The following is a 21,759-nucleotide window of genomic DNA, read 5'->3' as shown; positions in this document are numbered from 1 at the left end:
AGCCACTCCAGAGACCAAGATGTCTTTGCTTAAAAAACGGGAGTCCCAACTTTCTTCCCAATGAAAGCAGAGTTTGCATGGAAAGACTTAGGCCGGTAGCAGTTCCTGGAAGGGCAGAAAGACTAAAAAAAAAACCCACTGGGCCACCCCAGCCACCCCAGCCACCCCAGCCACCCCAGCCACCCCAGCCACCGCCTGCAGTTCACTGTTTACCCTCCTGTGCATTGTGGAGCTTCGAGGAGCGGATAGCGGGTTAAAAAATAACTGTGGATCAACACTGTTTTTAGTGGCTTTCCTCCCCACTTTGAAACTGTAAGCTAGCCCCGAACTTGAGAAATTGCCATTAATAACTTCAAGATGTGTGTTCTAATTGTTCTACATTCTGGCAAGAACAGGGCCTAGGCCACAGGAGGACAGGGGAACCTTGGGGGATGGCCCCTAAGTGGCTGGAAATACTTCCCTGGCTTCTTGCCCTGTCCTTAAGCCGGGCATGCGGGGTAACGGGAGGTTCACCGGTGCTCAATTACCGCACTTAAGTGATCCCTATTTATGTAGGAATCAATTCTAAGGTCACGTTAAACCTCTTTTTGGCTCCCATGCTCTGTGGAGACGGCAGTCAGTGCTGATAAAGGCCAGGGAAAGAAGCTCTCAGAACCACAAATGTGGTGGGGAAAACATCAGTGCACATCTGGATCCATTTGCTCACTAATAATTGGAGTTGTTTCTTTCTCTCCCATCCCTTCCTCCTCCTCCTCCTCCTCCTCCTCCTCCTCCTCTTCCTCCTCCTCCTCCCCTCCCTTCTTTCTTCTTCTTCTCCCATCTCCTTATTAACATCCCGTCCCTTCCACACGTCTCTCCCCCTGCCTTTCTTTCTCTCCCTTTAACCCTTTCCCCACCCACAGCCACTGACTTAGAATTTGCAAGAACAAGTGAAGGACACCCCGTCCCTTTCGCCACCGCTGGGGACTGCTACAGCGCCGCCAAGTGTCCACAGGTATGTCCTCAAACCTTACGGCCGGCCTCCCAGGAATCCTCTGCTCACCCTGCTTCGGAGGCCCCCCTCTGTCCGTGTGTTCCCACAGTTAGCATAGTTGATCATGAGGCAGTTTGGCTGCACTGCATCAAGGGCCTCGCAAACACTTTTGGTTTCTAACCCAGGAGTGTGACTCCTAAGAAACGCTCACAGCCACGGGCATAACTTCTGCGTTCAGCAAGATGCGTCAGGCATCATGGCCAAGACTTATAAATGAATCAGATGTTGCACGGCAAAGACTCGGTTCGATGAATAATGGCTCAATAAATGAATCCTGCAGTCAGTAGAATGTTGGTTAATGCTTAATGATGGACTTTCCATCAACAAAGTGCATGCTTTGAGCATTTTCCAGTTTCTGTGGTATAAATTGTCTCCCTGTGACTGATTTAAACTCTCATTGACAGTCACTAAATGATCTGGTGATACAGATCTGAAATCTCAGATATTTCAGGAGGATGAGGCAGGAGGATTGGAAGTTCAAAGCCTCCCTGGGCTACAAAATGAGTTACAGACCAACTTGTCAACCTTGGAAGTTAGACCTTACCTCAAAAAAAGCATTAGCATTCATATACAAGACCACAGATCCATCCCTAACACCTACCCAAACAAACAAAGAAAAGAGGAGAAAAAATATTTCATGTGAGCCTCAGCATACCAATTTGTCATTATAAATTCTAATATTACAATATATAGAAAAACACATGGTATTATAGAAGAGAAACCAATGTCAAAAATATAGCATGTACCATGATCCTATCGGTGTGCTTTGGGTAGCTTTTTAGTGTGTGTGTAGCTTTTTTTTTTTTGTGTGTGTGTGTGTGTGTGTGTGTGTGTGTATGTGTGTGTGTGTGTGTGTGTGTGTTGTGTGTATTGTGTTTGTGTTGTAGTGCTTGGAATTGAATCCAAGGCCTCTTGCATGATAAACACCTGCCATACAGCTGAGCTACACCAGCAGCCTCTGTTTTCTCTTAAATATTTCTTGAGAATTTTATGAGTACTGAATTTACATTATTCCAACCCTCCCTTCTCCCCGGCACTTTTTAAAATGTGTATTGGTACAGAAAAGATCTGGAAGGAGGTTTTTTGTTTTTTTTTTAAATATATGTGGGTGTTTAATGGTTTTAAATAAATAAATATTGGAACCGGAGGTCTCAAGATTTACAAGGCATACTTGGGCCTCCTCTAACTCCGTAAATGTTGAGCTTCCAGAACAATCTCAGCAAATGAGCTGCCCCTTCTTTTACACTTACTCCGAGCCAGGTCATATCTTTGTTGTTGGAAACTCACAATGTCCAAGCCCAAGGAACCCATCGCCCATGAGGAGAATAAAACATCAACAACCGTGACATGACATTCTAAAAGTCCCCTTCGCCTGAGCCTTGGGGCTCTGGAGGTGTCTTGATTCCATCTGTTAGCTCTCCTGCAGATGTATAAAATTTGCAGTGTTCGTACCAGAAATGCAAGCTAAGCGTCTTCCCCTCTTCCTGCCCAGGCTACAGTCACAGGCTTTCTTGCCTCTTCCAAGCCTTTGGGGATATGCTCAGTGTTCAAGTGTTAATCAGCCTGGACTAATTTTGCAAAATGGCCAGTAGCTTTTGCAAGAAGCATCAGCACTTGGAGCATGCTGAAGAATCCTCTTCTAGACAGGAAAACATAGCTCGCTGTTTCCTTTGGTTCCCGTGGGTCTTTGCAAAACTGCCGTTAGCCTGTGCTGGGAATTTCCCACTTGTGAGCATTCAGGAGTCTGGCATTAGGATTGGAGGATGCGGTCAGAGTCCCAGACATTATCTCTGAAGGATGGCTTTGATGGGTGGCTTTGTCCCCAACACAGATTCCTCCAAACTCACCTGTCCTCAGAGCCTCCAGCTTTAGAAGAGCACCAGTAAGCATTTTAGAGGCATGGCGGGGGCACCCTGTGGGAGGAAGAAAAGCCGCAAAGGACATAATGGTTAGAGGGGATTCTCCTGCTTCATCAAGGAATTCCAAACGTTTGCCGTGCAGTTTCTTCGGAGCGTGGATGGCTCCAAGCATCCTCTCTGTGTGGCTCGCATTTCAGTAGCCAAGAGGCTGACCCTGCCCTTTTCGGCTGCCTCAGAATTTTCTCATTTCAATGCACATATCCTTTAGGAAGTTAACTCTTCAGTAAGTGAAGGGTAATTTGTTTTTATGCATTTTAATAACTCATTTACTAAGCTCTAATAAGAAGTGGTTGTTAAGTAGGAAAACGCTATGCCAGGGAGAGGATTTCTATTTTTCCCTCTGCCAGTTCTTCGGACTCTATTGGGTTCCTTCAGGATTCCTTAAAAATTGATTGAGCATTGACCATACTTATGAAAAACCTGAGGTTTTTTTGTTTTGTTTTGTTTTGTTTTGTTTTCAATTTTCCAGGGGAAGGTTCATAGGCAGCCTGACGAGGCACAGTCTGCAACCTCGTGTCTGCATTGAAATCAAAGCAGAAGGAGGCTCTATTTGAGCCTCTGTCTCCTGTTCTTCATTTTGTCTTTGCTTTAAAAACTTACTTTTCAGTCCAAGGAAATTGCTGGGAGCATCTTCTTCTTCTTTTTTTTTTTTTTTTTTTTAGTGGCTGGAGAGACAGCCGTGGGTGCTGGGAAGAATACGGTTTTTTATGCTGATCACGGTAAACTCAGTATTGTTTCCACGGACATTGATATTAGTCACTCACCTTTATTGAGAATTTTCTGTACTTCAGGCATTGTGCTTAACATTCGTAAGACATTAGTGCGGAGTCTCAGCTTTCCATCCCCTTGAGATGAAATTCTAACTTTTCCAGAGCACACAGATGTCTCTGGACAGGCTGGATTTGATTTCAAGCTGTCTGAATCCCTCTCCACTATGGTAGATGGGTCCTTCTCACCCTGTTACCAGGAAGATCCTGCCACATTCACGCTCGTTGGACAAGAATAGGACCCCTCTTGGTCTGAGTACCTCTCCTGCAGACCTCTGGAGATCATCTAGCATGTGTATAACTCTCCATTTCTCTCCCTCCTAAATCAAGAGTCAGTCGTTACACAAGACAGGAGGTGCAAATAAGTCCCACAACAGAGAGACCATGAGGTCTTTTCTTCTCCAGGGTTCTTAGTTTTCAGAGTGCCAGTCAGCTAGGATGTTTATGGAAAGTGCAGGTCCTTCAACCAGAAAATTTGGAAGAATGAGGAAGACGACCGACCTGCTGTTGCCTTCAAATGTGTCCCCCTGCTGAGAGTATGGACCCACAAGGTTACAAGGAGCGTGCTCAGTCACAGCTGGCCCAGAATGTTAGAGGCATCATAAGGACAGGAGCTAGGCCAGCATCTACTTTCTGAGCAGATATTGCTTCTGCAGCACAGCAAAAACGGTGTGTGTGTGTGTGTGTGTGTGTGTGTGTGTGTGTGTGTGTGTGTGTGCAGGTGGAAGGGGGAAACGAGCAGCCCTGGGTGACTGTGTGATGTGGGATCTATGGATGGTGGGTCCTGCCCCTCTGAGTAGCAGTGACCATGAGATAAGGAAACGACCAGTGGGATCTGAGCACGACAGTGAACACACCTGCACTCTCAGCGCTCAGGAGGCGAAAGCAGGAAGACACTGCGTTCCAGGCAGCCTGGGCCACATAATGAGACTTTCTCTCCAAACTGTCTTGCTTTTTTAATTTTTAAAACTTGGGAAGGAAAACAAAAGGCCAGTAACAGAAAATTGTGTGAGGAGATTGGCATGGAAGTCTGGGTCTGGTCGTATTCACCAACACCTGGATTGAGGCGACTCAGTATAAGGACTGCTAACATCAACACAGTATAGTCATTACAAATATCTAATAATATCTCCTACTGTCTGCCAGGCCAGGAGCTAAGTGAAATATGGGGGAGGGGAGGGGGGCTTCCATCCCATAACCTTCTTTTCAAAAGTTTGGTCTTACTAACCCATTTTATTGACAGGCTGGGGAAGTAAGCCACTTGTTTATAACCCACGGAAGCAGACGCAGGAGGGGGTGTTGTGGAATGAATCCATTGTTTCCTCCTGAGATTTCTCACCCTGGGCACTTGGGACCTTGAGGATCAGGGCTGGATAATTCACTGTCATTGACAGGGGGCTGTCCTGTTACTTACAGGCAGTCCCACGGAGTCTCTGGTGTCCCCTTGTTGAATAGACCCCTCTCCTGCCACCATCTGGGATGGCTCTAACTGTCTGTAGACATTGCCACATCTCTTCTGAAGACACATCCCCCCCACCGTGACCACTGGCTGCTCACCACACAGACACCCTCTTTCCTGTCTCACGTGCATGGTGCCCCAGCTCCAGAAGGGTTTGCAGTTTTCATTGGCTTCTATTTAAGAAACTGGTAGGAAGACAATCCCAGCGCCACACCTTGTCCTGGATTTTCAGCAAAAGATCTCGGATGTGCTTCTTACTGGAAAATCTATCAAGTGTCAGTCTCCTTATTGCTGATAACTAGTATAAACAGACAAAGTGATACTGAGCCCCTCCCCTAAATAACTATGATTAGACTAGGCAAATTAGAAAATACAGAAATGATGCTTGTTGTTGTTGTTGTTTGTTTTGTTTTGTTTTTTGAGACAGGGTTTCTCTGTGTAGCTTTGAGCCTTTCCTGGAACTCACTTTGTAGACCAGGCTGGGCTCGAACTCACGGAGATCCTCCTGGCTCCGCCTCCCAAATGCTGGGATTAAAGGCGTGGGCCACCACCGCCCGGTGACTTGCATTTCGATTGTAGATACTGGTATTTATACTATCAACCACATGAGATTTTATTTTATGTATTTTTTTAATTTACTTATTTCTCCTAGAGTTTTGTTTTTGTTTTAAGGCGGGGTTCCCCAGGTAATGCAGATGGCCTGGATCTGACTGCCATCCTCCCATCTCAGTCTCCTGAGCATTGGGATCACAAGCAGGGACCACCACACCCAATTTATATGTGGTTAATTTCATTTATTCCTCGCCACAGTAAATGAGGGAGGTATGTGCATTACCTTCCATTTTATCCACAGACTAACGGAGATCTTGAGAGGCTGGGATCTCTCTCTCTCTCTCTCTCTGGGATCTAATCAGTGCTGAAGGAGTTAACTCGTTCGTACCAGGGTTTGGTTGTGAGTGGCACCTCTGTGCTTTAACTTTTGACAAAGCTGTGGGTCTCAGTTTGGGGAGAAAGAGGAACCCTGAGAGCATGTTCACGTAGAACATTCTCAGCTGGGAAACCGCCAGTGGTGGAGATGGTTTTGAAAGAGAGGAGAGGCCGATACACTGCACTGGCTTCTAAGAGATAAATATCAAAGCGCCCAGACCACACACCCTGGGGGCCTTTGGGAAATCTGTCCCTGGAGCAAGGCTGGGGGAAGCGGGTAGAGAGGTTGGGGGTGGGAGCTTCTTCGGCAGGCCAAACGCGCCCTCTCGTGGACGCTCTGGGAAACGCGCCTCTGCTTTGAACTCACACCCAGCGGAGCTTGGTACACAGTGTGCTTGCTCTTCACCCCAGGGGAACTGGAAGCCCAGGGAACTTTGGCAGCTAGACCTTGTTAGAAAAATTACACTGTGGCATTTTGGTCGTGAAGGAATCTGATAATTGTGAACAACATCAGAGTTGCTGTGCTACGGAGGCCGACTGGAGGAAGCTGTGAGAGAGGATTTAGAAGTCAGTAAGAGATGACCTGGGCGCTCACTGTGTTCTAGAGGGAGTTAATCGCCTGCGATCCTGGGTTTCACCATCTGTAAACAAAATCCCCACCTAGAAATCATGAATGTAAAGTGTGTGGCTCTGGCAATGGAATAGCAAAATACCTTCAACGATGCGTGGCCATCAAAATTAATTAACACCCTTCTCCTTCCCAAAGTGCCTTTAAAAGTGTCAGCTTTGCTTTGGGTGGTGTGTCACGTGGGCTGAAAGTCTTTTTGCACTGGCCTTGTGTTCCAGGGGCGTTTTAGTATCAACCTTTATGGGACCGGCCTGTCTTTAACCGAGTCTGCCAGATGGACATCACAAGGGAATTATGCCGTTTCGGACATCAAGAAGTCTCCGGTAAGATTGCGTATTGCTTGGGGATGGGGGATGGCCCTTGCGTTCATTTTGTGAGTATGGTGCCTGTGGACTGCAGGAGCCAGTGTGCTTTTCCAATCTTCAAACCTTTTATTCCCCCAAAGTGCCAGAGAGAAAATGTAGAACGTAAATACAGGAAGGAGTGAGCAGGGGGGTCTCATCTCACCTGGTTGGAGCTTTTTCCCACCTGGTAAATGCTAAGCTGTCCAGGCACCTGGGAGGACTATCTAATCAAAAGGGGACCGGGGGTTGGGGGGCCGGGGGGGTGTCTAGAATGCACACAGCTCAAACGTCTTTACTAGTCAATGTAACTCACCTATATGAACCTAGGAAAACGATGTTTTGGTTTGCTCCTGCTTTGTTCTGCTCAAAAACAATTGCAGTTCCGATAGGAAGAGGTTATGGGGTGATATTTTCTGGGAAGTTAGGGATACCCACACGGCTTCTACAATAATCCACTTTGGGGCCACCCTGCCCCTAGCGCACACGGCACGCCAGCAGCACTGGAGCGTATTGGAATGCAGGCGTGAGGGTCCTGGTCTGCTGAGTCCAGTTCTGGAGCTGAACAAGCCCCAGGTGATTGAAAAGCGTGGCACAGCCAGAGAATCAGGATCCTGTGTACAGTGGAGCCACCTGGGACGTTTAAATGTACTGTCTGGTCCCTGTGACCAGGCTAAGGGATCCAAACCTCCGGGGCTGTGTCTCCATGGTGATTCTGATGGGCAGTGAGGCAGAAACTCCCCCATCCCTTACAGCCCTTCCGTTGAGTTCCAGTGCAAGGGTCCCCTGGAGACATAGGAAGTTTCCCGGGTCCTGTTCAGTTGTCCCTGCACATGTGAGTCATGAAAAGGAAGGGGGTGAAGAAAACAGCCCCGAGTCCAGAAGAATGTGGCCAGATGGGGCGCAGCTACCTGGTTAGGACTGCAAGTTAGGACCGCAAGCCATGGGGAAATGGACTTTTTACTCTTTCATTAAGATCGTATAGGATGTTTATATACTTTAAAACATCTGTCCCCAACTACGGGGGAACACACCTGTAACTTCAGCAATGAGGAAGCTTCAGTTTGAGGCCAGCTTGAGCTATCTAGCTGGACCCTGTCTCCTCACCCCCAGTTCCACAACTACTGATAAGTAAAGGTGATGTGGTGCTTATCTGAAATTCATACTTGACTGGTGTCTGTGTGTTCCCTTGCTAAATTTGCCAGTCTTTTCAAGCATGCTGCCTTGGGATAGGACCAGAAGATGGGAGCAAATCCCCAGGATGGGGGAGGTCCCATTCTGACTTTCTCAGGAAAATGTGTTTCCTGACCTCCTTTTAAACTTCTGGAATCCTATCTGCATCTCATTGCAAGTCCTCATTGCGCCACCAAGCTAGTCAGGGATCACAAATCTGAGTCAATGGCCACATGGATTGCTCGTGATTTAATCATAAGTATTGCCCTCCCACCGAGAGGAACAGAGACATTTGAAATGGCACAGTGACCTTTGACTGCACCCTGATATTACAATATTCTTCCCTACCACTCCCCCGACCCCAGATCTATAGGGTTTTTTTTTTACAAGAAATAAAATTAGTATGTTTTATTGTGTTCACTTTTTGACATATGTAATATGTCTCAATGACCAAAATTAAAAATTTTAACTGTTTTAGATATGGTTGAATGAAATCATCTTTGAAATATATATATAATTACAATTCTGCTAGACTATTTCAACACTGAAATTTCAGCCAGAAACTAGAAATAACTAAAGGCTTTGGTGCCATCTTATGGACATGTTGAGTACTGCAGGGATGTTTTCCACCCTCTGAGAATTTTGCTTGAGCTTCCAGCTCCTTCCCTCCCCCTTCCACTCCCCCCCCCTCTCTCCTCCTCCCCCTCCCCCTCCCCCTCTCTCCCCTCTCACATATACAAGCTGGTTTCCTGCCTCCTGGCAGTCTAGAGCAGCGCTGCTGTTTTAGCTTCAGAGCAGCGCCCCCTAGGGGTGATCTGTGAAAATGGACTCCGAGAACTGTTGTGGTTGGGAAAAGTACAGCTGGTGTTCTCTTCCTGAAGAACACCTCCTACCTCCAAGACTCGGGGATCATCACGGAGCAGGAAGTGGAAACATTGTAAGAGCCACAAGGTGTGGACATCTGTAGCAAATGTGTTTGAGTTGCTCTCCATGAACTCACAATGGCTGCGGCTACACGCACCAGCGGTGCGGGCTAAATCTGGATCTCTGGTGCCACTTGAAGCCGGAGACGCCACCTCACCCCTGAGGACAAAGTTTCTGTGCACTTCCTTGTACAAAGTGGAAAGAACCCTGACACCTGTCTTTACCTGAGACAAATCACGCTTGTCATTCAAATGCGGTGCTTTGCTGGCCCTCAGTAGATGCCTGAAATTTCAGGAAATGCCAAACTCTAAGTATACTAGCTTTCCTCTGAATGTTCATTCCTCTAAAGGCTTAATTTATAAACAGGGCACAGTAAGAGACGAACAACAACTTCTAATAAAATAGAAGCAATTAGAACAACATATTATAAACAAAGATGTGTGAATATGTGCTGTAAGAACACCCTGTGCTTGCCTCATCATGGGATGATGTCGCATGGGATGCCTACGGGATGAAGTGAATGAGCAAGATCTGTGATGGAGTGTTGGGCTGTGTCAGAGCTCCTTGAGTGCAAACAGTGATAGCAGAGCAATTGACGTGATAGCGGGATGCTCTGAGTTACTAAGGAGCAGGTGTATGTATGCCCTGGGTACATTGGAGAAATGAATGAGTCTTGTACCAAGTGGGGTAGAGCATGATAGTGAGAAGTTTCATCATATTCAGAGAGGCATGTATTTTTTAGGAATTTTTTTTTTTAATTTCTATGTAATATGTCCAAGCCATACTGTTCAGGCCAGATAAAAGAAACTGCAAAGAGAAAAACCCTGATAGGTACAGGGCTTCCAGAGCTGCTCTTTGTTTGGAAACTTCCACATTGACTCTGGACCCTCCCAGCTTAAGTGGGACAGCAAGTGAGAAGGAGGGTCACATTTTCCAGGTGTCAGATTGAGAATGTGGGCAAAGAGGTACATGCCTGATAGTCCTCCGTGGTGGGCTCTAACTTGCAACAGCACAGCCATTGGCTGTGTGGTGAAGGCCCTCCATGGCTGCTGAGAGAAGAGGCGGCCTCCATCCATACTGGAGGGCCCCGTACATAGAGTGTGGGTGCTCATCCACATTTTCACCTTGGGTTCTTGTGAAATCAGGGCAGACAGATAGAACGCAACTGATGCTGTGGCATCTTCGCAGACTTTCGGCTTACTGCTCATTTGCAGAAGCTAGCTGAGGCTGCCTGCTGGAGGTAAAGACACTGCAGGCTGCAGGTTGAACCTGGGGGAGCTGTCCACATCCCACATCACACTTCCAGGCCAATGCTTGTTTGGAGGGTCTGATGAATTCTCACTGTCTCAGCATAGAGCCCTGCATAAAGACTAAATGGACAGAAGCAAGACCATGACTCAGAGGTGAGGAATGAGAGAAAATGTCCAAGTTCCGAGCTTGGGTGCCAGGAACATTTTGGCCCCCTAACTCCAAATGTGCTCAGGGCATAAAAGGGCTCTTCAGGCTTGTTCGGAGGTCTGCTGTTGCCCCGTTCACAATGTTCAGGACTACCTAGGGCCAGGCAGCTGGAAGGGAGCCCACTTCTGGCTGGTTGGGGTTGGTGCTCGGAGTTTTTCCCCCTTCCTTACGTGCCCGGGGCACTTTAAGGCGCAGGGAGCCTGTTCTATGGGCCTGCCATCTACCAGGGATTCCTTGTGCTATAGAAAGGGTTGTTATAATAAATAATAAAATAAAATAGTTGCTTTATAAAGTAATGAAAGTTATATTGTGTGGCACAAACAGGCTTTTCCTACCTCTGAATTCCTTTATAACAACTGAGTTAAGAAATGGACATACATGTTTGCACACGTGTGTACATGGTGTAGTAGAACTTCATGTATGTGCATGGACTGCCCTCCAACTTGTGAAAATCCACTACTCACCAGGTACTCAAGGCACTCCACAGACCGGCAAAGTGGAGTTCTGTAGATTCACCTTTTCTATACATACACATTTCAGTCTGCGTGTTCCTACACATGGAAACCATACAGTGCTTGTGCGTCTATCTATATGTACATAGCTGTCGGAGGACTCTGTTTGGGGGAAATATATGTGCTGTGTTTCGTAGGAAGTTTCAGAAAAAGTTAATTCGGCATGTCATCTTAACCCTAATATTTCATTTTAGGTCCTAAAACTATGTCTTTAATTGTTAATATTGCCTCCTTCCCCTTCCACTAAAGACAGGCAAATGAACATACTTCCATCAAAGATAGCCACCCCCCCTAAATCCCAGGCATCATCTTCCCCAAATCCTATCCACTGAGAAAAATTAAAGGCTTAGTGAAAGCTGAGAATACAAACTATGCCTAATGAGGCTGTGAGTCATTCACTTAATTTATATGCAACAGTTGGAGCTGTTATTAACAAAATATTTATTTAAAAGAGAATTAGACTGTAATAAAGAAATAAAAACCAGAGTTTCATTGCATGTCAGTGAGGGCTTCTAGTTCCTTTTTTTTTTTTTTTTCTGAATGAAGCTGTCTCCATGGCAACCATATTTTTCTTACTGTGTGGTTTGGAGTTTTATTTTGTTTTCAACCTGGCAGCTGCTGGGATGCTGACATGCTAGGACCATCTCCAGCATCATCAGAGGTTAGTATCATCCTAGATAATTTAACTTAGCTCAACTTCTGTCTGGTTTGCCTAAATTAGCAGAGTCTCCGTGGAGGAGATGGTGTGCCTACTGTGAAGCCAATATTAACTTGATTTTTTCTTTTTTCAATTTATGACTGCCCAGGCCTTTTCTATTCAATGAAGACAAGCTAGAATGGAGGGCCTCACAAGATTACTTTGTAAGGACAGGGAGAGTCAGCAAAGCTCTGAGTTCAGTTCCCAGAATCCACATAAAAGTAGCTGGCTGGGCGTGGCAGCACACATACAATCCCAGCACAGAGATGGGCCTCACTGGCCGGCCAGTCTAGCCTGTTTGTTGAGTGCCAGGCCAGTAAGAGCATCCTGTTTCAAACTCACAGCTATCTGCCTGCCTCTGCCTCCCGGTGCTGGGACTAAAGGTGTGTGCCAGGACCGCCCAGCTGAGATGACCCATTCTTTGCAAGAAATGTCACAACTGGGCTGTAGGAAGCAGGTCTTCATGACCCTGTGCCGGCTCTGGAGATGGAGCCCACAGATATGAGGTAAAAGTGTGTTCGGATCATTATCCCCAGTCATGTTCAAGGAGGCTGCAAGACAGGGCTTCCTTACTGGCACGGTCAATACAGAGAGAGGAGTGTGGTACTGCATTGAAGCAGGGGATGTTTCCAAAGTGTGGTAAAGCATTAGTGAAAGTAATTAGCAAGACATTTACAGCTCAAAAGAAAATCCAGCTTTGTTTTTCAATCATCCATCTCATCCATTTAATAAATGTGTGATTAGCCTCACTATTAGGCTTACACAGCCCTTGGTCCTAGATGCTTCCAGTTTTAGTGAGATGTCATCTTCACATCATGGGGCTTACATTCTAGCATGAAAAAAAAATATCAAAGAAAATTATCTAGTTGCAGAGGACTTGCAGGAGACAGCTGAGCCAAGGACGGGTCCCAGAGGAAGCTGCCTTCAAACGGAGTTATGATGAGTTTACCAGGATGCGTGGGACAGATAGAAAAGAACAAAAGAGCATCTCAGCCAACAGAGAATGACCTGTGCAAAGGTCCTGTGGAGCCAGGTCATGGAATGTCAGAAATGGCAGTGTGGAACAGAATGGCATAAGACAAATGTGCCTAGGTGGCCCAACGCTGACTATGTGGGCCTTAGAGCAGAGATCATCAGCAACCCTTTTCAGTGAAGGGCCAGGCAGAAAAGATTTAGGGTTTTCAGCCAAATGACAGGGTTAGTTATATCATATGTATATAATGTATGTTTATTATTATATGAACATATTAAGATATATGTATATCAAAAGAGTAAAAACATTCACCAAAATGCTATTAGTGGGGCTGGAGAGGCAGCTCCATGGTTAAAAGCACTATTGCTCTTCAAGAGTATTCAGGATTCATCCCTAGAACCCACATGGGGTCTTCTCACCATCTCTGACTCCAGTCCCAGGGGGTTCTTCTGCCCTCTTGTGGCCTCCTTAGATGCATGCACACACACTCATGTGTACACAGACACACAGAGACACACACATACACACAGGGTGTACAGACACACACACACACACACACAAATCCTTTTTTCAAATGTTACTGGTTGAATTCTAAATATACTAATAACTGAGTAGCATTTTAAACACAAATCTACTGAGGGGAGAATAGAATATTGGAGAAGAAAAATATTTGGTCTCACAAGTGTTTTCTATTTTCAAAGTTATGGTAAATATTTGATTGTTGATACTGATGGGAATGAGGTTTTGATTCATGTTGCTAAATGCCTTTTTACATAAACAGATATTGCCAAACACTGTTATCTGTTCACAACTATACAATTTTAATTGAGCTTGCTCTTGTTTTGCAGACATTTATGCAATTTTACTAGAGTTTTCTCTTGATGTTTGCTTGTTTAAAAAGTGTGTTGATTTGTTTATGTGTGTGTACCTGCCTGCATGAGCATTACTCACTAGATGTGTGCAGGTACCCATGGAGGCTCAAAAGTGTCAGGTTCCCTGGAACTAAAGTTAGAGGCGGTGTGAGCTGCCTGATGTGGGTGCTAGAAAGCCAAATCTGGGTTCTCTTACAGAGCAGTAAGCATTCTTAACTGCTGAGCCATCTGTCCAGCACCGTGATAGCTGCTTTTCAATTAATCATTTGCAACTGAAAATTATATGAAAGCTTCTTGTTAAATAACCTAGTTAAATGGATTTTGAAATATGAAATTCTTTTCTCCTCACATTAGAGTCCAGCTCACACTATTGGATGTGCAGTTTGTGCTCAGGAAACAGAATCACTGTGAGTGTGTGCGGAATAGAGACGCACACTGCTCCTTATCCTAACTTGTGATGGCCCAGGAAGAGTGCTTCAAATGCTTAACATCACTTGCTGTTTAAGCAGTATTACCTTAACATAGTGTGGTTGATATCTTGTGCACCCCAATAAACTTAACTTAGACATAGAGGTTAGGCAGTAGTAGCACACGCCTTTAATCCTAGCATTCCAGAGGCAGAGATCCATCTGGATCTCTGTGAGTTCAAAGCCACACTGGAAACAGCCAGGCATGGTAACAAGAGCCTTTAAATCCCAGGAAGTGATGACAGAAAATAGAAAGGTATATAAGGCGTGAGGACCAGGAACTAGAGCTGGTTAAGCTTTTAGGCTTTTGAGCAACAGTTCAGCTGAGATCCATTCTGGATGAGGACTCAGAGGCTTCCAGTCTGAGGAAACAGGGTCAGCTGAAGAACTGGCGAAGTGAGGTGGCTATGGCTTGTTCTGCTTCTCTGATCTTCCAGCATTCACCCCAGTACCTGACTCTAGGTTTGTTTTTATTAATAAGAACTTTTAAGATTCATGCTACATCACAGCATAAGTTTTACCTATAAGGGTCATTTCCTCAATTATAGGGTAAGTTTCTTAAGGACTACTACAAACTTGGTCACAAAGATAATGTTCAAAGCCACTAAGGGTTCACTTGTAGTGACAGGGAACAGTTTTAATTCTCATCTCTCACCTCAAAAAACTTACTCAAAAAATTGGCCGATGCTAAGTTCTTACATTCCTGTACAATGGGATAAATCAAGTGTTCGGGCTCAAGGTCTCAACAAAACTCATCTCAAAACTGGGTGGTGACATCACGTGGCCTGGGCTCCCAGACGGAGAAAAAGGAGATTGTGAGCTGAGCACCAGCATTCAGCATTTGTCTCTCAGCTTCCTGACGGTGGTGGATGCGGGGGACCCACTGCCTCACTCCCCTGCTGCCGTGCCTGTCCGAACAACACGTGGGACTGCACTCTCAAACTGCGGCCCCCAAACAACCCATTCGCCTCCACGCAGCTGCTTCCCTTGGGTGTTTTGTCGTGCCGATGAGAAGAGTGACTGACAGCTCAGTCCCTCTGCTCTGGCTCTCCCTCAGCATCTTGGACACCTTTGCATCTAAGTCTGTTCCACAGAGACGGGGCACAGACATCCATTCTAAGAGACTGCAGAATGAGGACTGCCTCCTCAGATAACAGCAAGATCTGTCGGCTCACCGTGAGCCAGAGAAAAACTACACAACATGATCTATCTGCCTTGCTCTTAACTGACTGATGACCGGACTCCCATTCTCAGGCCTTGCAAGAACCCCTTCTTCTTTCCAGAGGGGTGATTTTTTTTTTTTTTTAGGCCAGGTTTTTCCCTCTGTAGCTGCTTCCTCAGTTCTTGCTGTTAAACAAAACATATTTAACTCAGTCGGAAAACTATTTTTCTTATTTCACTAACAATTGAGCCACATGGAATGTACCTATTCTTGCTGTGTGTGTGTGTGTGTGTGTGTGTGTGTGTGTGTGTGTGAGAGAGAGAGAGAGAGAGGAGAGAGAGAGAGAGAGAGAGAGAGAGAAAGAGAGAGAAGCATGCTGTGTTGACATTCTATCTTAAATTTTCCACATTTTGACTGCCTCTTTCTCGTAAGTTGGAAATATTGTGGTAAGAGCTTAGTGTGGTGATGCCAGCCCATGTTTTATTCCTTAAGCACATCTGTACTGCCATTGTGTAACAAACACAGTGATGTGTTGCCTGAAATTGACGACAGAACAGGCCACATGCCCCTGTCGATTAGAAGCAGGACATTTAAAACCCACTGTCCTCATCTTTTTCTTGATGTATCAAGGGCAACAGCCTGGTGGATTAGTTACTTGTCCCATGGCTGGGACAAAGTATCCAGCCAAAGCAAACGAGAGGAGGAAGGGATTGTTGTGGCTCAGTCTGAGGGTACATACAGTCCATCACGGGGAGGAAGGCATGGCCACAGTGGTGAGATGGCGATCACATTGCATCTACGGTCAGAAAGTACAAAGATGGATGGGAAAAATGCCATCATGTTTTCTGACTCTTCTGGGCTGTGATTCAGTCTGAGCTCTGAGCCTGTATGTAGAGTGGGTGTTCCCTCCTCTGAAACACATCCAGAATTGTATGTCTAGGCGATTCTAAAATCCGGACACATCGACAACGGAGATTCACCATCATAACTATAGTATGAAATGTTATAATCTTGCAGTCCACCTCACTCTCAAGAGCTGGGTTGTGCTGCTGGGATTCATGGTGTGCTGGGCAGCAGCATGAAGCCGGAAACTACTCATCCCTCTTATTACAGTGTGAAAGCAGCTACAGGCTGTAGGCACATAAATGGTGCATGCTGGCCGTGCAAAAATTTGAATTTTATGCAACTTTCAGGTGTCGAGACACACTAGTCTTAGTTTGATTTTTCTCAACTGTATAGAAGTCAAAACTAACAAGGCGTGGAGATGTATACCTACAATCCCAAACCTGGGAGATTGAGGCTAGCCCAGGATACATAGCAAAACCCTTGCTTTCTCTCAGACAAACCAACAAAAAGGTAAAAACCACTCCAGAAGCAGGTAGTAGGTGTCTGGACTTGACCCTGTGAGCCTAGTCTGCTGGCCTATGCCTTTAGACCAGAATGGCTGTGCTGAGTTTTATTTCAACACTTATTATGGGTGCAAATATTCATTTCCCCCGAAACTGTGGCAAGCCCCCGAAATCACTAACCTCACAAGTCATCTAAGAGGATACCTGTTTTTGCAGGATGGTACCCGGGTTGTTGGGAAATGTGGCGGTTACTGTGGGAAGTGCACTCCATCCTCAGGCACGGGTCTGGAGGTGCGAGTTTCATAACTAAGGTAAGTCCTTTCCCCTCCCCACCTCCCCTTTCATTTTCTGTAGCCTAATGATGAACAAATATGAGTGAGTGTCCTTTCCTCCAGACAGAGTAACTGTCAAGTATCATGAAGCTGGCCCAATAATAACATTCTTGTTTATCTGTCTTTCTGTGCCTGAGGCCACCCGTCCCTCACCCTTGAACCCAAGTCCTCAGGCCTCATACATTCGGTTCCTCTGTATTGCTAGCTGAAAACACCGCGTGCTGGGCCTCACCTCCAGAAGTCTTACTTCCTAAGGTCTCTGGTATATCCAGGGATCTATGTTTTGAGTATTGGGAATTGTGATGTAGGGGGCTGAGATAAACCCTTCGAGAATATAATAATCACAGTAGTGCTGGTATTTGTCAAGCTCCCACTGTGCTGAGCACCTTACAGGCATGGGTTCATCGAGTCCTCCCAAGGAAATCGTGAGGTAGAGCTCTTGTCTTATTTTGCAGCAGAGGAAGTTGAGGCTCACAACCATTAGTTTCCTTGAGGTCACAGTGACCTTCCCTTGCAGGCCACGGTGACAGCTTAAGACAACAGCATTGCTCTCAATGACTACAGTGTCACAGATTTGCCACTCATAGTGGGGCCAACAGCTCAGTGTCATCTGAGGTCTTGTTATAAATGCGGATCTTAGACCCCCGTCCCATGTATACAAGAAATCAGAATCTCTATTCTATCATACTCCACAGAAGACTTATGCCAACAAGTGCTCCCTCTGCTGGACAAAAGACTAAACTGCTCACTTTTCATTATCCTGGTACCTTCAGCTGTATGGTGCAGTTTAACCAACCTTTGTGACTGACTAACACCTTCCCTGTGACTTCCAGTAGCCTATTCAGTTCCCTCCATATCTTGTCCCTGTTCCAACACACGAGCTACTATTTGACAAATATGTAAGTAAACATCAGGATTGAAAGTATTCTTTTTATGTAATTTTTAGAACAGGCTCTTGCTTATTAGCCCAAGCTAGCCTCAAACTTGGGGTCTTTGTGCCTCTGTCTCCCAAGTGCTGGGATTGCAGTTGCACACCACCACATCTGGGCAGAATTGCAATCTTAAATTAGTACTGTTTGTGTTACAAAGGAGAAAGAAACTAAGTTAACTAACTGAGATGCTCGTCTGCTGTGCCCTCTTCATAGCTGCGTAAGGTTCCCCAGTATTGTCCTTCTCCATCAATCAGCAGGGACCCCTCATGGTGCTTCTCAGCATGCCATCTTTCCCACACCCAGGCCTTGCTGAGATTACATCATTATAGCTCCTGATTAAACTAAATGCTGTCCACAATCAGTCTGCAAAATAACTCCCCTTGGGCTGGAGAGATGGCTCAGTAGTTAAGAGCACTGGCTGCTCTTCCAGAGGACCTGGGTTCCATTCCCAGCACCCACATGGCAGCTCCATCTGTAACTCCAGTTCAGAAATCTGATACTCCCTTCTGGCCACCTAGGGCACCAGGCACACATATGACACCCAGACATACAGGCAGGCAAAGCACCCCCCACCACCCACCCCCACACACAAAAATAATAAATAAACAACACCTCTCCTTACCTCTGGTGGGGTCACATGGTCAGTTCCGAAGTAGAGTGTCTGGTGGCCTGAGATCTTGTGCCTACCATGAGACAGTTGACTGACAACTTCTTTTGGAAGAGGATCACTTCTAAGAGCAGGAAGAGATTTGGCCTGGGACTGTAGCTCAGTAGTAAAACACTTTCCCAACATGAACAAGGCATGGGGTTTGACCCTTAGAACAGGCACAGTGAACAAAACAATAGTGTGTGAGTTCCAGGGTAGCCTGGGCTAGAGAATAACACACACACACACACACACACACACACACACACACACACGCACGCACGCACGCACGCACATGAGCACACACACGGGGCGGGGAGTGCTTAGGATCTCAAAGGGGGAGATGGGGTGGAAGTAGGCAAAACTCAGCAGATATACACTAGAGACCCCATTTGCATATGTGCTTTATATCTGCTTTTCTTACATATGTTATCTGTCATAAAATATGGGTACATATGTACAACACTTACCTGTATAGATTCACATGTATGTAAGAAGACTAAAAAGAAATGTCCTAACATTTGAATGCTCTCTCAGATGAGCTTTCCAGGCACTGAGCTCTTTTCTCTTTTATTCTTTTGTAATCGTTCTTTTTTTGCCTTTCTTTTGAAGTTGCGTTCATTTATTTATGTGTGTATGTGTTGGTGTGTGCACATGCCTCCGCATGCCTGTGGATCTGCGGACGACCCACAGGAGTCAGTTCTCACCTTCCAGCAAGTGCCCCTCCTCACTCGGCCGCTTGCTGCTCTCCTCCTTCTGTGGTGCTGGAGGTCAAACCCGGGACCTCACGCTGCTAGACAGACACCCCACCCCTGAGCTGCACCCCCAGGCCACTTCTGTGTTGCTCAGAGCAAAGAAATAAGAGATAACCAAATAAGTAAGAGTTCACCTTGTAACCCGGAGAAGATCCTAAGTGACACTTTGTAACTCTGCATGTGAAAGGGCCTAGTCGCCTGCTCTCCGTTTTCTGCCTTTGGCAGAGATGGTGTGTTAACTCCTAGTTGTTTTTTCTTTCAGGGGCTCTGAAGAGGAAGCCATTATGGAATGGATGAAGGATAGTAATTCAATACCTCCACCTTAACTTTGGGTGCATTTGTGTGTGTGTGTGTGTGTGTGTGTGTGTGTGTGTGTGTGTGTGTGTGTACCTGTCTGCTTGCGTGTGTGAACATGTGTGTATATGAGTGTACATATGCATATATATAAATATATATAAATATATATATACAGGTTGAGCATCCCTTATCCCAAAATTTAAAGTCTGAAATGCTCCAAGTTCTGAAACCTTTTGAGTGCCAACATGAGATCTCAAATGGAAATTTTCATGCCATGAAACTTTGTTTTATACACAAAATTTGTTGACGTACCATACAAAGTTACATTTCTGTCATGTATGTAAAGGTGCATGGGAAACACCAATGGAGTCCATATCCCATGTTCTTGGGCAAGTATTGCTCTCTACCTGAGCACCCTACTGCTTAAAAGCTATACTAAAACTTCCTCGTAAGCCCAACGCCACTGAAAAGAAAGAAGCATAAAGGAATACCATGCTCAGATTGAGTCCCATCCCCAAGGTATCTCATTTTGTATATGAGAATATCACCAAGTCTTTGAAATGTCCGACATGCGCACTGATGGTCTCAAGCATTTCAGTAAGGGATACTCAACCTGTGGAATACCCTAATGATGTAAAGTTTAATATTTATGTTTGAAATTATTTATTGTGATGTAATATTTTTGTACGTAAAATGATTTTATTGTGACTGCCTGTGCATGACGTCCTCCCTTGCAGTCAGACCACTGCATTTTACGTACTCTACATTATATGTAGTATATGACAAAGTGACCCTTCATTATCACGGTACACTGTTGTTTACTTTTTACCTGAAAATGTGTTTTACTGTTACATTTTGAGATTTGTAATTATTTTTTTTTTAACAATCTAGCTGTCATCAAGGTGCTACGTGAGTTGAATAAGGGTATTTTTGGCAATTGTGGGAATGTTTCATTAGCCAAGAAGTGAGTTAGCAACATCACAGATTGTACCAACTGCTAATTATCATATCTATTCCGTTTCATGTGATCTCTGGGAAGAAATATGCTGCCTTGGTGCTAATATTATATGTTTTTAAAGTAATCTTCAGAGTAAAAAATATAAACACAATAAAAGGGAGTATCAGATAGATAATTCATAATGGGTAATATCACTTGGCTAGAGTGAGACCCACTATTAACACTTGTTTGTAGACATGCCTTTTTTGGATAGTAGCTGGACTTATTTCTTCCTGCTGTTGTTGGTAATATGCTTTACTCTGGTCCATGGTGCCTTGGACTCCTTTCAGTCATTGGGAGGGTCCACCAATAGCTTCCTTACAGAGAGAGACACTGGGAAAGGGAGGGTCTCCTGCTGTTTTGTCAAGATCTCCTCAAAGACACCCCAGTTTACCAGCATCAAGACAAAGGATATACAGCAAGATCACAGCCTTAACACCCCTCGCAATACTCATGGCCTTCAGCACCCCTAAGCAGACTCGGGAGAACTACAGAAGCAGATTCTGAGCCATGGAGATCAACCACCTTTTACATGAAAACTTTGGCCAATGATATGACTTCCCTTCAGGCTGTGAGCCTAATACCCTGCCGGGTTTCCTGTGGTCTTCAGCATTTGTGTGAAAAATAAACTGATCTTCCACGAGTCCACCTTTTGTTACTTCTTTCTGAAATGGAAGTGCTGAAGCTGTGGTCACAAGACATTTTGCTTGAGAAAGCCTGCCCAAGCTTTCCAAGACCACCGAGATTAGGAAAACCCTGACAGTATTCTCCAACTCCACAGAAATACCAGAGCACAGTATACTCGGTGTATGAACAAGTGTCATCTTCTATTGTTAATATATGTGAAACATATTATAAATAAATATCGTGACCACATCCAAACCATGTATGGTTCTCTTGACTTCTGGACTCTTGATTAACATTCAAATACAAATGTCTCTAGGGTTTTTTTCTCTGTATGTTTGAGATTATAATGTATTATATCATTTCCCCCATCCTTTTCCTCTCTCCAAAACTTCCTGTCTTAGGGTTTCTATTGCTGTGAAGAGACACCATGACCAAGGCAATTCTTAGAAGGGAAAAACATTTAACTGGGGTGACTTACATTTTCAGAGGTTTAGTCCATTATCATCATGGTG

At 45.2% G+C, this 21,759-nt stretch overlaps 1 protein-coding gene across 3 annotated transcripts in view; it reads left to right on the top strand.

Moving 5' to 3' along the window:
* The window catches only part of Adamts9 (ADAM metallopeptidase with thrombospondin type 1 motif 9), a 167,950-nt gene extending 146,445 nt beyond the window's left edge, over nt 1-21,505 (top strand). For all 3 annotated transcript variants that reach the window (XM_042273682.2, XM_042273685.2, XM_006972558.4), the window contains 4 exons: nt 903-994; nt 6,952-7,056; nt 16,878-16,972; nt 19,589-21,505. In XM_042273682.2, coding sequence (XP_042129616.1) covers nt 903-994; nt 6,952-7,056; nt 16,878-16,967 — 287 coding nt within the window. In that variant the 3' untranslated portion in view covers nt 16,968-16,972; nt 19,589-21,505. The remainder of the gene's footprint in view (nt 1-902; nt 995-6,951; nt 7,057-16,877; nt 16,973-19,588) is intronic.
* Nucleotides 21,506-21,759: the final 254 nt, after the last annotated feature.

Source organism: Peromyscus maniculatus, chromosome 3 (assembly GCF_049852395.1).
Source record: "Peromyscus maniculatus bairdii isolate BWxNUB_F1_BW_parent chromosome 3, HU_Pman_BW_mat_3.1, whole genome shotgun sequence".
Taxonomy (NCBI): domain Eukaryota; kingdom Metazoa; phylum Chordata; class Mammalia; order Rodentia; family Cricetidae; genus Peromyscus; species Peromyscus maniculatus.
This window is presented reverse-complemented; position numbering and strand designations above follow the sequence as displayed.